Raw genomic sequence first — 15954 nt, 5'->3', positions numbered from 1 at the left:
TGCATTGTAAGCATACATACATTAATATTTCTATGTAATTTTTAACTATTGCAACAACTTTAAGTAGCAGTTGCTATATGCCAACAAGCAGTGGAGACCAACTTTGGTCTCCACTGCTTGTTGGCATATAGCAATTCTGGTCATACATGTGCAATAAAAAAAACTTGCCAATTTTAATTGGCAAGTTTTTTTTATTGCACTTTCGATGTGCTTCCTTCTGTTAAACAGCTGCTGAACCTAGGCAAATTAGTTGAGAATCTAGAACATCTTAATAACACGATCGATATTTTCTCGTCCAAAAGTTGGAACCAAAGCTCAAGATACTCAACAACCATTATTCTGAACTTTCTGGAGGAAAATGGTAAATCTTTAAAAGAAGACGTTAGTAAAGTAGCAGGTAAATGCAACTTTGATCCCATGAACATCAAATGCCATCGTTTCGGACGGAACGAAATTTCCACATCTCTTGAAAGTGATTTGTAATACAGATCACTTTCAAGAGATAAATACATCCAAATTAATAACTGCAATAAATAGCAAGCTAAAGGACGGTTGCCTCCAATCATGCGTACTTGCTTGCCCTGATTTTTTGCATTTAACAAAGATGCCAACTCCGAAGAAAACCGCCAAAATGGAGACAACAGCTGGACCGCCGACTACAAACAAACCAAACTAGTGCAAAAAACCAAGTGATGCCACCAATGAGACCAGTATGCAGGCACTGCATAGGAAATGTGCAAGACCCTTGCCTATCCACTACACCAACATCCACTCGACTCCAACTTTAATAGTGTCCACTATCATCTGCAGTTAACCAAACCCCCATCTACTCTTCTTAACAGAAACTCAAATTTCACCTTCCCCCAGCACTATCCATCTCAACCATCCAACCTATACATTATTTAACTCCTTTTGATCCAAGGGCATGTGTGCATACATCCGCTCTGACATACCCTGCCAGAGAGCATCTAATCTAGAATCGGCAAACTTTGACCTACGTTGGTTAAAAATATCCCTCCCCGACTCAGTTAAATTCATCTGCTGTCTCTATCACTCTCCTAATACCACCAGCCACTCCGAGCTCTTTAATTTCCTCTCCTCAAAAGCTGATTTTCTCCTCCCCTAATAGTGAAAATCATCATCCTAGATGATTTTATTTAATGTCCATAACACCAGCTGGCTTTCCTCTTCCAGTTGTACAGATCCTGCAGGCAGAGATGCTGAAATATTTGCCATCACCAACGACCAGAATATCAGATAACCTAAATCATCACTCGCCAAATATACAGTGAATGTAGTGAACTCTGGAACAGTCTTCCCCTGATGTATTTCGCAAGGAATACAATATACAGGATTTTAAATCGAATGTCAACAAGTTTCTCCTTTCCCATCCCACTACCCCTATACGGTACTAAAGTACTATAGGTTGCCCAGCCAACCTCTCATATATGCGCCCAACATAAAAATAAAAAAAACTACATATTTGCAAAGCTATGTTAAGTCCTTGATTAAGAAGAAACGCTGAATTAATCATATTCATACCAATGTGAGACTGCACATGATTCCTCAGTCTTGCAGGCAATAGTTGCATATATACTTAATCAGTTTCTAGTTATGGAACATTCTACGGCTTAGACCTTAGACATTCCTAAAGGCAGCAGAAATAAGTTTTGAGAATAACCTGAAGAATTTTATACAAATGTAGTTTTGAAAATCTTGTCATGCAGTGGAGAAATATATGAAAATAAAGACCCACTTTCATTAATGTCTCATATTGGGTAGAGCAATACTTTCAGAATGTCCACCATACAATTCTTAATTAAGAAGTAACTCATTTTTATAAGAGATCTCCTTATCATAAATAAGAAATTGTTATAGACTAATGTAATGTGGCAAGATATATATATGTAAAATTAATTCCTGAAAGAATTTCAAAACTTACGTTCAATAGCCTGAGCAGTAGCTTCAGTAGTTGCATAGGTTATAAAGCCGTAATTGTTGCTGTAAGAAGATTTTAAAAAACTTACAAAATTTCCACACAAAGGATCATTAAGAAATAGAATTACAAATAAAATCTACAGGCCAGCTATTGTTTTGAAGATACCTGATAATAAAGTATTATTATAGAACATAAGGTATCTTCAAAACAATAGCTGGCCTGTTTCTACAACCATTATTGATATTAATGTACAAATCTAAAAAAAAAAAAAAAAACCTCATGCTTTCAATTGAACACATCAAGTACTTACACCACTATAAGGCTTTTTTGCTGTTTTCAAAATAAGCATATAGAGCCTTATTGGGTGCAAGAGCCTGCATAAAGTCTAAAACATGTTATCTTGGAGCAACTATTTGGCATATTCATCATTGATGGCACCTGTCAGTTAAAAGAAAACAAACCCAAATATGAACCTTTGTATTATTTGTGATCTTCAAAATCACTGTCACTTAAATATTCTAAGATAAATTAATACAGAATAAATAAAAGAGAAGTAGAAGGCAAGAATGTAACATGTCATCAATCCTTTGGAGTCTTCTAACATATCGCAAGAAAAGATTAAAAGAATTGCAGTGTCTTTCAAACCTAATGAAAAAGGTAGATGTTTCTAGCCATGCGATGCGAACTTCATATGCTAGAAGATAGTAATAACAATACACACTACATGCTGTGATGAGAAGCCCCTGCACACTTATTTCACTTTATTCCAATGCTCAAACAAATGACTTAATTTTTTTTAAAATAAAATATTTCACCTATCTGAATGTTTTGTTTTCATTTGGAAAACCAACATCTAATCACAGATACATTTATACAAAGCTGTTTTGATTAAGAAATTTAATTAGTTTTTAATTGCACAGTGTCCAAAGGCAAAACGTACCAGGAACTGGAGTAGACAAAACTGAATAAATGATCATGCCTTCAGTATGATTAGAATTGATACTGAAATGTTCCTACTTCATGATTCACAACTTTTTCCTCTCTTCCTTTACAAAGGATCTCCAAACAACAGTGATTAAACACTTGAAAAAAAAAAAAAAAAAACTTTGTGTCTATTCTCCAAAATAGTCGTTAAAGCATTATTTTTTCTAATACAATAAGCATTTTCCCTTCTATATATATATATGTGTGTGTGAGAAAAAGTTCCAAAAATTTTTTCACAAATATTAGTTAACTTTGTAACAGCTAAATACCTTTAACATCCTTCTTTTAATGGAACCTTCCTCTAACTTCCAAAAATTCTTCAATATTTATCACTATATCTACATCTCTCAACTCTCTCCTCAGCACTAGTTACTGTATTCTTTCCATGTGCTTGCTCTAATTGCATAACATTTCCAGTTCTGCTTTAGTCATGAAGTGAGAGAAACCATTGCAATTATGTGTTTCTTCGTGCCACTTTACTTGAAAGTGATAAAATCTCACTTTCAGTGAAATAAGTAACGCTTGCTAACTTATGTATTTTAAACAACACTAAATTATAATCCTTATCTTGAAGGAAGACCATGAAGCCAATCAGATCTATTGAAATGGATGATGCATAATAAAATTTAGTGGAGCCCTGAGCAGAGCTATGGATCCAGAGGAAAACCAAGATCTAAGTGGACTGATATAGTAAAAAAAGTACCTTGACAGAATATATGATAATCTTGTAATCTGTAATGTTAGTCTGACTACTTTGTGTTGAACCATAAGATTATTTTGTACAGAATTTCCACAGCATGGAGAGCAAAAGTTCAGACTTACCATAAAAACTACAGTATATGCATTCTGCATTTTTTTAAGCAAAATGCTAACTTTTCTTACAAAAACAATGGAAAAAAAAATAAACATTTCTCTTCCTATGCCAAACATTAAATTTATACTCAAACTAAATTACTAAAAGTAGTACTTGCCATTTCTTCCAATGTCTGGAAGAAATGGCATGTTTAGTATGTACAGATGATTCTGGATTACGCTCATAGCCACATACTCAGTTGATTTATCATACTCTGGCTGAACTGGGGATCTGTGGCTGTTTGCTGCAGTAACATAGCAGGAATAATATCAACTTGGTGAACATAGTGCCTCTGGTTTATCATATTTTGGTCTGGGATGCAGAAGAAATTTGTACTGTAACTACAAACTTTTTAGTTTTTGGAATTTGTGTGATTAAGTTTCTAGTCTCTGGCAAGTAGGGAGCAGCTCATTAGAAGCAAGTAACACCAGTGTTGCACTAACCACTGCATCCAGCTACTGTAAGTCCACCAACACAATATTCTTTGTATTTTCTCTTTAATAATATATAATTCCTGTTTTTTTTTTTTGTTTTTTTTTTGTCACTAGCTAATTTTTTAAGTAAAGGAACAAGAATGGAATTATCTCATAATGTTTGGATAAATACACTGATTTCTGTAAATTAAGGAACAGAAAAATTGCAATAACTGAGGGGGGGGGGGGGATATCTGAAAGTCAGGTGAATTGCATAAAGATGTGATGCTGAGTTTGGTTATTGTATTCAAATGAGTGGTGCTGTCAGTGGTATATGCAATGGAGTCATGGCATAAAGCAAGTGTGTTTAGGAGTGGTTTTCCAATTTGTGTTTTTGTGATAGCAAAATTCTTGGATATGGTGGTTAGTCACTGTAAAGCTACAGGCCAGTCAAAGCCAGGTGGAGGTGGTGTGGATGCATGGATTTTTATGTGCTTCCTAGCAGAACCATGAATGCTGCAACTTACATATAGATTGTCCCTGATCCCCTATGTTTGTCTATATGCAGGTGCAATAGAGAACATTTATCCTACAAATCTTCCTTATCAGGAATGTCTTTATTTCCTTGTAGGAAAAGGAAAACTTATATTTTCAAGAAGAGATTATCGTATGCACAGAATGACCAGCTAGGTTTCCTGATTTTAATCCTATTGAGCATGCCTGAGAACATCGAGGGACTTAGCACTTTTGCAGGAGAATAATTGTTATTACCAATAACAATTATTGGTAATAATTGCAATACTGAACTCCTGGACATTGTTATAAACAGTATGAAACATTGCTTTAAGGGAGCATTGCTGACCACATTCCTTATTGAGACAGTTTGACAGTCATTTTGAATATTAACGTTAGGTATCCACTTGTTACTGAATTTAATTATTGATTTACGATTTTTGTAGATATTTCTTTCCTGTCTCATACTGCTTTTCACCAAATTACATAAAAATTTATTATACAGTTTTAGTTATAATCTTTCTCTTCACCTGAAAAGTTTTTTTTTTTTTGCATGTAAACTAAAATCAGTGACTTATGTATAAATGCCTATTGATGTTAGTACAATCGTTATGCTGCTCAATGCTCCCTTCTTCCATGGGTCTAGAAACTTTGAACCAGTAATACAAACATGCAAGCTCAAAACTTATGTTAGGAAAACTCGAGTGTTGCAAATTTTTGTTATTTATTACAAATCTGTTGTGTTATTTGATTATAAAAGTAAATATTTTGCTGAAATAAAGATCCAAACGGCTTCACTTTGGCGATGCAAAATTCTTCAAATTAAGTGGATATTGAATCCAACATTATTTCAAATGTCGAATAGAGAAACTGCAAGAGTTCCATGCTGAATATAGAAACTATAAAAGTTTCTATATATCTAAAACTGTAAATATTTTGTGTAATTTCACTATAATTACTCCACATGTCAATTTTCCTCTTTCTCCATTTAAAATATGGAGAAAGAGGAAAAATGAATTATTGTTCATCATCATCATCAAATTCCTGCCATGTACCCTCAAGGGGTGTACAGGATATGGAAGTACTACATGAAAAATTTACTTCATTACTAACTTCCTATCTACAATTTTCCTCCAAATCAGTCTATTACTTGTCAAGACTCCAACTAATGTCAGATCTTATATTTCTATCGTCTAAGGCACTTTGTACCGTATCAATCCTTCTATATCTTGGTTTCCCTCTGGGTTGTTTTCCTGCCAACCCGGGGAAGAACACTTATTTTGCTAATCTTTCATCGCCCATTCTATTTAAGCGGCCATACCACCTGAGATTACCTCTGCTAATGCATTCCTGGATGCTGACAATGTCAAGTTCTAATATTCCCGTTTTTTTTTTAATATGATATTGCCACTGATGCCATCTGTTCACACCTCTAATCTTTCTCAGGACTCTCATATCTGCAGTCTCTAGTCAAGCGTTTTACTTCTGACACAGTTCTCAGATCCATAAGTTAAAACTGGTTTTGTACACAGTCTTGTATACAGCTAATTTAGTGTTCCAACTAATTTCTCTCTTATTCCATATGAATTTATTCAATTGATTTCCTACCATACCAGCTTTGTTGATTCTGTGGTCTATTTCCATATTTAATTTACCATCTTCATTAAAAATCGTGCCTAAGTAGCTGAAATGTTTTACTTGTTCCACACGTTCTCCATTCACGACACAGTTGACATTTTCAATGATTCTGCCTATTTTCATTGCCTTTGCCTTTTTATTGCTGACCTTCATACCATATCTATTACAAGATATGGTAATATCTTGTAATAGATATGGTATTATATATATATGGTCTACAAGATTCCCTGACTAATAGATATTTTGTAATTACAAGATATCTATTAGTCAGGGAATCTTGCAGACTTGTAGCAGATTTATTTAGAAGTATAACATCGTGTGCATAAAGCAAAGAGCTGACATTAACATCTCCAATTTTGATATCAGATTTAATAACATTCCTTCACAATATTGATCCATATAGATAATAACAGAGGGGATAATGTACATCCTTGTCTCACACCAGATTTAACATTAAACCATCTTCCGGCACTTCCTTCAATCCTAACTGCTGATTTACAACTCAAATAAAGACTAAGTATTGCTTGATATAATGCCATAATGATATAAAGGGGTGCTTAAGGGTCAAAGCTACATAACTGAGAGGAGACCTCCACATAGCCTTTAAAGCAATGTGGAGAACATGCTAGGGCTTTTGACGTAATATCCAATCCTCACCTTCTCGTGGTGCACCCTGTAGGGTATCTACCTGGATACTGAACGAACGAGGATGGGCTGGCAATTTGGGATTTAGCCGACCAAATTGTATTCTTATTGGCTTAAACCAAAATAAAAAATGATGGTACAACATGACAAAATTTCATGCCGGCTGGGGCGTCACCCAGTTAAACAAGGCCCCCTTTGTTTTCGCCAGGGAACCAGGGCGACAACGAAAAGTCAGCTAGTGGAACAAATCTGAAAACACACCACAACTCAACATCACCAGAGTTAAAGATCAATACTATCAACATAAGAAGCCTGAATAGCAAATAAATGGAGCTAGCAGAAGAATTAGATAAGTACAGAACTACATAATTAGGGTGACTGAAACAAAAAAGACAACAACTGGTGAGATCTTTCTGAGCAATAAATGCAAAATGTTATATTCAGGCAATGACAATCAAGGAAAAGAAGGAGTAGCCATAGTATTCAACACTAAATACGAGGATAATCTTCTTGAATGGCAAGCAGTCTCAAGTAGAGTGATGAGGGCAAATATGAGAATGTGGAACTGGACAATGAGACTTATTTATGCCTATGGTCCCACAGAAGGTTCTACTAAGGTAGAAGTGGAGGAATTTTTTCATGCTTTAGAAAAAGCAACTGACACAATGAAAAACAAAAAGTTAGTCCATGTTGGGGATCTGAACAGCAGAGTAGGAAATGATTGTCAGACATACAAAAATATTTTGGGAAAATTTGGAGAAAAGAGCAAATCTAATAATAATAATAGCAAATATCTGTTGGATTTCTGCTCAGGACATGGACTGGTTATTACTAACACCATGTTCCGGCATAAAAATGTGCACAAATTCACATGGAGAGAAAAGTCTCAATGACTATGTTATTGTTGCTAGTGATGTTTTCTCCCTGGTGCAGGACAATAGAGATTTGAAATTGGAAGTGATCACTATTTAGTCTTGAACAGGATAAAACTGAATTTCATATTGAAAAGAATAACATGTGAGAAAGTTTTAAAGCGAATAAAAGTTTTCTCAGATGTGAACTGTAGACTAAAATACACAAATATTGAAGAAAACATTAAAGACTTTGAGAACAGGAGCCAAACCTTGAGGATTCAGTGGCAAGCCTTGAATAAAACACCAATTGATTCAGCCAGAGAGGCATGTGGTGAGGTTGTCTGCAAGGATAGAAAAATCAGAACTCCATGGTGGACATAGGAAAGGAAGTAAAGAGGGAGTGAAGGAAAAGAAGTAAGCAAATCAAAAGTTCCTGGCAAATAAGTCAGCTTGTGCTCTTAGAGAATACAGAGAACAAATGTAAGAAAGCTAAACAGTGTGTAAAACTAGCTAAACAAATGTCATGGAAGGACTTTGCCAAGAACATAGAAAATAAATATCAAGAAGGTGGCAAAATATTCTGGAGGTTGTTGAAGAAGCTTAAGAATGGAAGAAAGAGTGCTGTAAAACGAGTTAGAGATGATAAAGGTGACATGAAAACGAGAGAAAAAGTTATCCTTGAAGTATGGAATAATTACTTTGAAAATTTGCTAAATGATACAAGCAGTGATGCCAGCACAGTGATAAAAAACACTGACCAGGCATGCAGTCAGGAATGCATATCCCTACTTGAAGTAGGGATTTGAAAATTTGCTAAATGATACAAACAGTGATGACAGCAGAGTGATAAAAAAACACTGACCAGGCATGCAGTCAGGAATGCATATCCCTACTTGAAGTAGAAAAAGCCATCAAAGGCTTGAAATGTAGAAAGGCAGCAGGAGTAGATAATATTCGACCAGAAATGCTGAAGTATGGTGGTATAAAAGTCTTACAGTGGCTGCACTGTAAGACTATGCCTGGACAGAGGAATGAATTCTCAATGATTGGAGTAGAGCTCTCATAGTACCTATATATAAAAAGGGAAATAAAACTGAATGTGAGAATTACAGAGGTTTATCCCTATTGAGTGTTCCTGGTAAGATATATGAAAGTATACTTGAGAAACGGTTGAGAAGAATTGTGGAAGAAAAGCTTGGTGAAGAACAAGCTGGATTCAGGGTCAAATAGAGGCTGTCAGGATCAGATCTTCACTTTACGACAAATAGTGGAGAAATCATGGGAATATAACAAAGATCTGTATTTAAGTTTTGTCGATTTGGAAAAGGCATGACAAGGTGCCAAGAAAGAAGTTATTCAATACGTTACAGTTATATGGTGTCAATGGGGCATTATATCAAGCAATACTTAGTCTCTATTTGAGTTGTAAGTCAGCAGTCAGAATTGAAGGAAGTACAGGAAGATGGTTTAATGTTAAATCTGGTGCGAGACAAGGATGTACGTTATCCCCTCTGTCATTCATTATCTATATGGATCACATTATGAAGGAAAGTGGTATTAAACATGATATCAAAATTGGAGATGTTAATGTCATCAGCTCTTTGCTTTATGTGGACAATGTTATACTTCTAAATAAATCTGCTAGAAGTTTGCAAGAGTCCCTGACTAAATTGAATTACTGTTGTAATAGATATGGTATGAAGGTCATCAATAAAAAGACAAAGACAATGAAAATAGGTACAATCGTTGAAAATATCAACTGTGTTGTGAATGGAGAATCTGTGGAACAAGTAAAACATTTCAGCTACTTAGGCACGATTTTTAGTGAAGATGGTAAATTAAATATGGAAATAGACCACAGAATCAACAAAGTTGGTATGGTAGGAAGTCAAATGAATAAATTTATATGGAATAAGAGAGAAATTAGTCGGAACACTAAATTAGCTGTATACAAGACAGGTGTTCAAACCAGTTTTAACTTATGGATCTGAGAACTGTGTCAGAAGTAAAGCACTTGACCAAAGACTAGAGACCGCAGATATGAGAGTCCTGAGAAAGATTATTAGAGGCGTGAACAGGTGGCATCAATGGCAATATCATATTAAAAATGAGAATATTAGGAAAGAACTTGACATTGTCAGCATCCAGGAATGCGTTAGCAGAGCTAATCTCATGTGGTATGGTCACTTAAATAGAATGGGCGATGAAAGATTAGCAAAACAAGTATTCTCCCCCGGGTTGGGAGGAAAACAACCCAGACGAAGACCAAGATATAGGTGGATTGAAATGGTACAACATGCCTTAGATGATAGAAATATAAGATCTGGTAATGTGGGAGTCTTGACAAGTAACAGACTGATTTGGAGAAAAATTGTAGATAGGAAGTTAGTAATGATGTAAATTTTTCATGTAGTACTATCATATCTTGTACACCCCTTGAGGGTACATGGCAGGAATTTGATGATGATGACAAGGACCAACTTTTCTTTTTTCATTGTGTCAGTTGCTTCCTCTAAAGCATGAAAAAATTCCTCCACTTCTGCCTTAGTAGAACCTTCTGTGGGATTATAAGCACAAATAAGTCTCATTGTCCATTTCCCCATTCTCATATTTGCCCACATCACCCTACTTGAGACTGCTTGCCATTCAAGAAGATTAGCTTCGTATTTAGTGTTGAATACTATTGAATACTATGGCTACTCCTTTTCCTTCTACCTTTCACTGCCTGAATATAACATTTTGTGTTTATTGCCCAGAAAGATCACCAATATTTGTTCTTTTTTGTTTCATTCCCCCAATTTAATAGTTCTGTAATTATCTAATTCTTCTGCTAGCTCCATTTCTTTGCTATTCAGGCTTTTTATGTTGATAGTATTGATCTTTAACTCTGGTGATGTTGAGTTGTGGTGGTTTTTTTTTTCAGATTTGTTCCAGTAGCTGACTTTTCGCTGTCGCCCTGGTTCCCTGGCGAAAACAACTGGGGCCATGTTTAACCGGGCGATGCCCCAGCCGGCATGAAATTTTGTCATGTTGTACCATCATTCTATATTTTGGTTTAAGCCAATAAGAATACAATTTGGTCAGCTAAATCTCAAATTTCCAGCCCATCCTCGTTCGTTCAGTATCAAAGTAGATACCCAACAGGGTGCACCACGAGAAGGTGAGGATTGGACATTAGGTCAGAAGCCCTGATCGGTTCTCTGCATTCCTTTAAAGGCTATGTGGAGGTCTCCTCTCAGTTATACAGCTTTGACCCTTAAGCACCCCAAATTATTGTTTAGACCACAAAATGTTCCTTACAAAAAAAAAAATACAATAAGAAATGACTCACAGGTGGCATCTTGATACAGATGGCCAATGAGTTCTTGTAACGTGCAGTCCATATGTTAAAAAAATTTCCAAATTGCTTATATTCATTGGTGCCAGAGAAACACCATAACTATTATTGGCCTTGTTTACAAGCTTCAGTAAAGCCATTAGACAAAGTTTACCAGAAACCATAAAGTTTAAACCATATCATGGCCTTTCCCCTAGATTTTATGGTCTCCTCAAAATCCATAAAGCAGATGTACTGTTGCAAAACATCTCTTTAAATTAGTGATACCTTTCATAGAGAAATGTACGTCCTTTATCAAAGGCCTGCTGCCATTAAAAAAAAAATTCTTCTTAGCCCAAAAAACCTCTTAATCACTCTTGGTATGGCATCTCTTCACAAATTCCAGTGGATGGATTATACAGTTACTCCTGCACTGAAATGGATCATTTCAGTTGCAAAATCATTCCTCTTCCTAGACAACCAAGGTGGCAGTTATCAGTGGGAGATTTTGTCCTGAAAGAAATCCATCAGATTTTATGCTTGGTTACACACTAAGTTTTATTTATTTGCTTGATTAACATGTTCGCTGTCATGCTACTCAGCATAGTTTGTTACCATACGCCAAGCATTTTCACTTCTTCAAGGTCAGTACGGGTAATCTCGTTGCCGGTGGTAAGCGTCATAAGAGTATATTCGTAGTTGGTAGCAAATGTGTTAATAACTTTCCTAGCTTTACAAAGGACAAATTGGGACATTTGAGATCACTTGTCCCGAATATCTAGACTATTTTCTGATTGGACTTCCTGAACATACTATTTTCGTAGGATTTTCTTCAAAGTCACATATAAAAGCTGCTTCAGTTGTATAATGCAACATGGACAATAATACCAACAAAAGGTACCAGGAGAAAAATTTTGCAAACAAAATATACATATATGGGAATATCTTAATCAAACAGATGGTGTAAAACTGGGACAAGCAAAAAAATTCATAAGAACATATTGATCTCTCACTGCCTTTTCAATATGTACCAACCATCCATCAAAATCATGTTTTCTAAATCCAAGTTTTCACTAATAAACATATTTTGCATCAAAATAAAGTTACTCGCAGGGGAAAAAAATCTAAATTTTGCTTACTCAAAACAAGGTGATTAGACCTTTTTTAAGAGGTTCCAGCCATGCAGTCTATAAAAGTTTACAGTATGTACCTCATGGCCAGAAGAGATGCAACTGTACTTGATGTTGAAAGGATAGGACTGAACTCTGGTATTTTCTTCTATAGACCACTTCAAGTACTTCAGGAACAAATTCCTATTATCATGAATACCCAGACTTGCCATGTAGCAGGCCTCATGGCAAGGTTAGACATTCAAATTTTGAAGAAAATCTGGAGGTGTTTGTGTGTGTTCACTAGACTTGCTCCATATCACTGGAATAAAATGGAATTAACCTGGGTTCAGTCCTATCCTTTCAACATTATGCACAAGTAGTGCTGTGCATCTCTTATTTGACATTAAGAGAAAACCAGAGTAAACATGGATGATAATTCTACACCTGCCTAGTCTCACCAGTAACAAAGTATTATCATGTCAACTAAGCTATATAATGAGATAACTTCATATTCACAAAACAGCACAGCAATGTACCATAATGATACAGCCCTTGTAACATCCATTTTATCTTATTTTTTATTTGTGCTTTAACAAATCTGGATGGTGAAATCATCAATAACATGATGTGCTGATGATGATCTGGCTGACAATATTCAGAATCTTCCCATTTTTTCACTAGTTCAAGAAAATGTTGATCAATAATAAACACCTCCAAAAGTAAGGTTAATTCAGTATTCTTTAAATGGGGAAACAAATGGAAAGAATGAAAAAATTAAATATCTTGGATGGTTAAATGCTATGTATGGTCTATACAGTGAGAAATTGGACAATGAAGTCATTGTTAAAAAAAAAAAACATGAAGCCTTTGAGATGTGGTTATACAGACGAATGTTAAAAATCCTATGGACAGCAAAAACACCCAATCAAGTACTAGAACAAATGGAGAAATTACATGAAATTATTTTAGATACTCCAAAAAAGAAAAACTGCATATCTTGGTTACCTACTTTGTAATGAAAAATATAAGATATACCAATTGATTATAAAGGGAAGAAGAAGACAGTGGACTGGCATGAGCTCTAAGGGACGGTTCAGAGTGGCTGAGTATCACTCAAAATTTCCCAAGGTGGTTGCTGAGCTCTGATAGGAGATGGCACTCAAAGAAGAAAAAGCAAATCTCAATGCTTTGTTCAACTGGAATCCTAATCACAGATGTTTTCTTTGCATAATAAATGCATCTGTTTTCATACAATTAAAAAAATTTAATTATTTGATTAGTCTGTAATCAGGGCAGTTGATCAAAGGCAGACGATACTAGCAATTTGGAGTAGACAATGTTTGATAAATACCTTGCAAATCCAGTAAATTATGCTCAGTTGCAGTTCATGAACGTAATTAATAGTGGTTGTAGTTATATGTAAAATAAATAGTTCTAGTTAGTGTTACTAAGATAATCTTGTTTGTTATCTAATTAAAAAAACATTCAGACAAAAAATAAATGAGTAAATAAATATCCTTTCATAACATGTTGATACTAGAAGCAAACAGTAATTTCACTATAACAAGAGTCCCAATCACAATTCCACATCACTGCTAAAGAAAACAGCTATAAAACCTGCAATTATTAACTAACTTTTTTTTAATCTCTACAAGTTTGCCAGCATGGTGTCTATTGGCAAACAACATTTGTCAATAAGCACCAAGGTAGTCAATAGGTTTCAAGTTTATGAAAAAGGTACATATCATTAATCTTTTGTTATAGTACTTATCAAGAAAATAATTTCTTGTTTTTTTTTTTTTTTAAATACAGTATAGCTAACAGAAAGTTGCAATAATTATTTTATTAATCATAATGTGAAATGCTAGCTCCAGTAAGTGGAGGATAATCGATCTGGGTAACTGACTATGATTATAATTAATATAACTCACTTAGAATTCCTGATATGAAGATTAATATCAATAATTTCTCCAAATATTCCAAAACGGTCTCTGAGGTTTTGTTTTGTGACACCTTCGCTGATTTCACCAATATATAATACCCTTAAATCTGTCTGGAATAATAAAATGACATGCTTCACTATATATATCTACAAATCAGCAAAAACAGAACATTTAACAGATATTTGTTTTTAAGCAACTTAATGAGAACTTAAAAAGAGAAAACATCTATTAGGGTGGTGATATTTGGCTGGATTTCAATTCAGCATCCTCTGATGAGAACACAATGCTTTAAAAAGAAAAAAAAAATTGTGGAAGCAATTCAAGAGGAGAACTAGCCTTCTCCTACTGTATCCTCTAGTATTTCATGTAGCCTACAGCTGTTGGGTTGAAGGTAGTTTTAAAATAACCATCTCCCAAAGTATGGTATATTAATAAAGCCAAGCCTGATGTTCAGGGGATGCTTTACTGCTGGTGATAACTGCCCACAGAATCTCAAACTTCTAAATAGCTTCTGTGGTCTGCAAGTCCATTGGTTGTATATGTATTGAATGCTGTATTGAACAAAGAGAGAGAAGAAAATAACCCAGATGAGATTAAAACTAAGCAATACTATAATATCTCCCTTGAAACAGGTGGAATTATTTCCCATAAAAGAAAGGACACTTTCAAATGTAACTAATTCACACTGAGAATTAAAAAAGGTGCTACCACAAGGAAATTAGAAGAATATTCAGAATTATACAACACAATCAAAAAAAAATGAATGACATGAAATGTGATCCTTGAATTCCAGAAAAATAAAATAAACCCTTGAAAATAAGCTTTGGGAAACAATTCTGCAATAAAAAAAATTCACTCAAATGAGAAATGATCAGAGGTATTATTCCATTTCTAAAGAGAATTAAAGAATATTGTGAAGAACTTTACAGTGATAAAGAAATTTAAAGACAATCAACTTCAATAAGAGTCATCAACTGGATGTGTGAGAGAAGAGGTTGAGGCAGCTTCAAAAACAATGGAGAGAAGATCACAAGTGGAATTTGGAGGTAAGGAAATCTTCACACTGTTTAAAACAGAAAAATTGCAGAAGCATGGAACAGTGCATTAATAATAATTAATGCACTGTTCCATGCTTCTGTAATTTTTCTGTTTTATCATCAATCATCATCAAATTCCTGCCATGTACCCTCAAGGGGTATACAGGATATGATGGTACTATATGAAAAAAAATTACATCATTACTAACTTCCTATCTACAATTTTCCTCCAAATCAGTCTGTTACTTGTCAAGACTCCAACATTATCAGATCTTATATTTCTATCGTCTAAGGCACATTGTACCGTATCAATCCACTTATATCTTGGTCTTCCTCTAGGTCATTTTCCTGCCAACCTGGCAGAGAACACTTGTTTTGCTAATCTTTCCTCGCCCATTCTGTTCAAGTGACCATACCACCTGAGATTAGCTCTACAAACGCATTCCTGGATGCTGACAATGTCAAGTTCTTTCCCAATATCCTCGTTTTTAATATGATATTGCCATTGATGCCACCTGTTCACGCCTCTAATCTTTCTCAGGACTCTCATATCTGCAGTCTCTAGTCTTTAGTCAAGTGTTTTACTTCTGACCCAGCTCTCAGATCCATAAGTCAAAATTGGCAGCAATACTGTCTTGTATACAGCTAATTTAGTATTCTGACTAATTTCTCTCTTATTCCATATGAATTTATTCAATTGACTTACT

General features: G+C 34.9%; 1 protein-coding gene across 4 annotated transcripts in view; it reads right to left on the bottom strand.

Moving 5' to 3' along the window:
• LOC150107261 (uncharacterized) overlaps nt 1-15954 on the bottom strand; it is a 149079-nt gene that overhangs the window by 5068 nt on the left and 128057 nt on the right. For all 4 annotated transcript variants that reach the window (XM_090391109.1, XM_090391110.1, XM_090391111.1 and 1 more), the window contains 2 exons: nt 14199-14320; nt 1943-2001 (listed from right to left, as the gene is read on the bottom strand). In XM_090391109.1, the coding sequence (XP_090247235.1) occupies nt 1943-2001; nt 14199-14320 (181 nt within the window). The remainder of the gene's footprint in view (nt 1-1942; nt 2002-14198; nt 14321-15954) is intronic.

The sequence above is a fragment of the Typopeltis vanoorti genome, chromosome 4, assembly GCF_054136105.1.
Source record: "Typopeltis vanoorti isolate ZY-2024b chromosome 4, IOZ_Tvanoo_1.0, whole genome shotgun sequence".
In the NCBI taxonomy this organism is placed as follows: Eukaryota; Metazoa; Arthropoda; class Arachnida; order Uropygi; family Thelyphonidae; genus Typopeltis; species Typopeltis vanoorti.
Note: the sequence above shows the minus strand (reverse complement) of the source record. Positions and strands in the feature narration are given on the sequence as shown.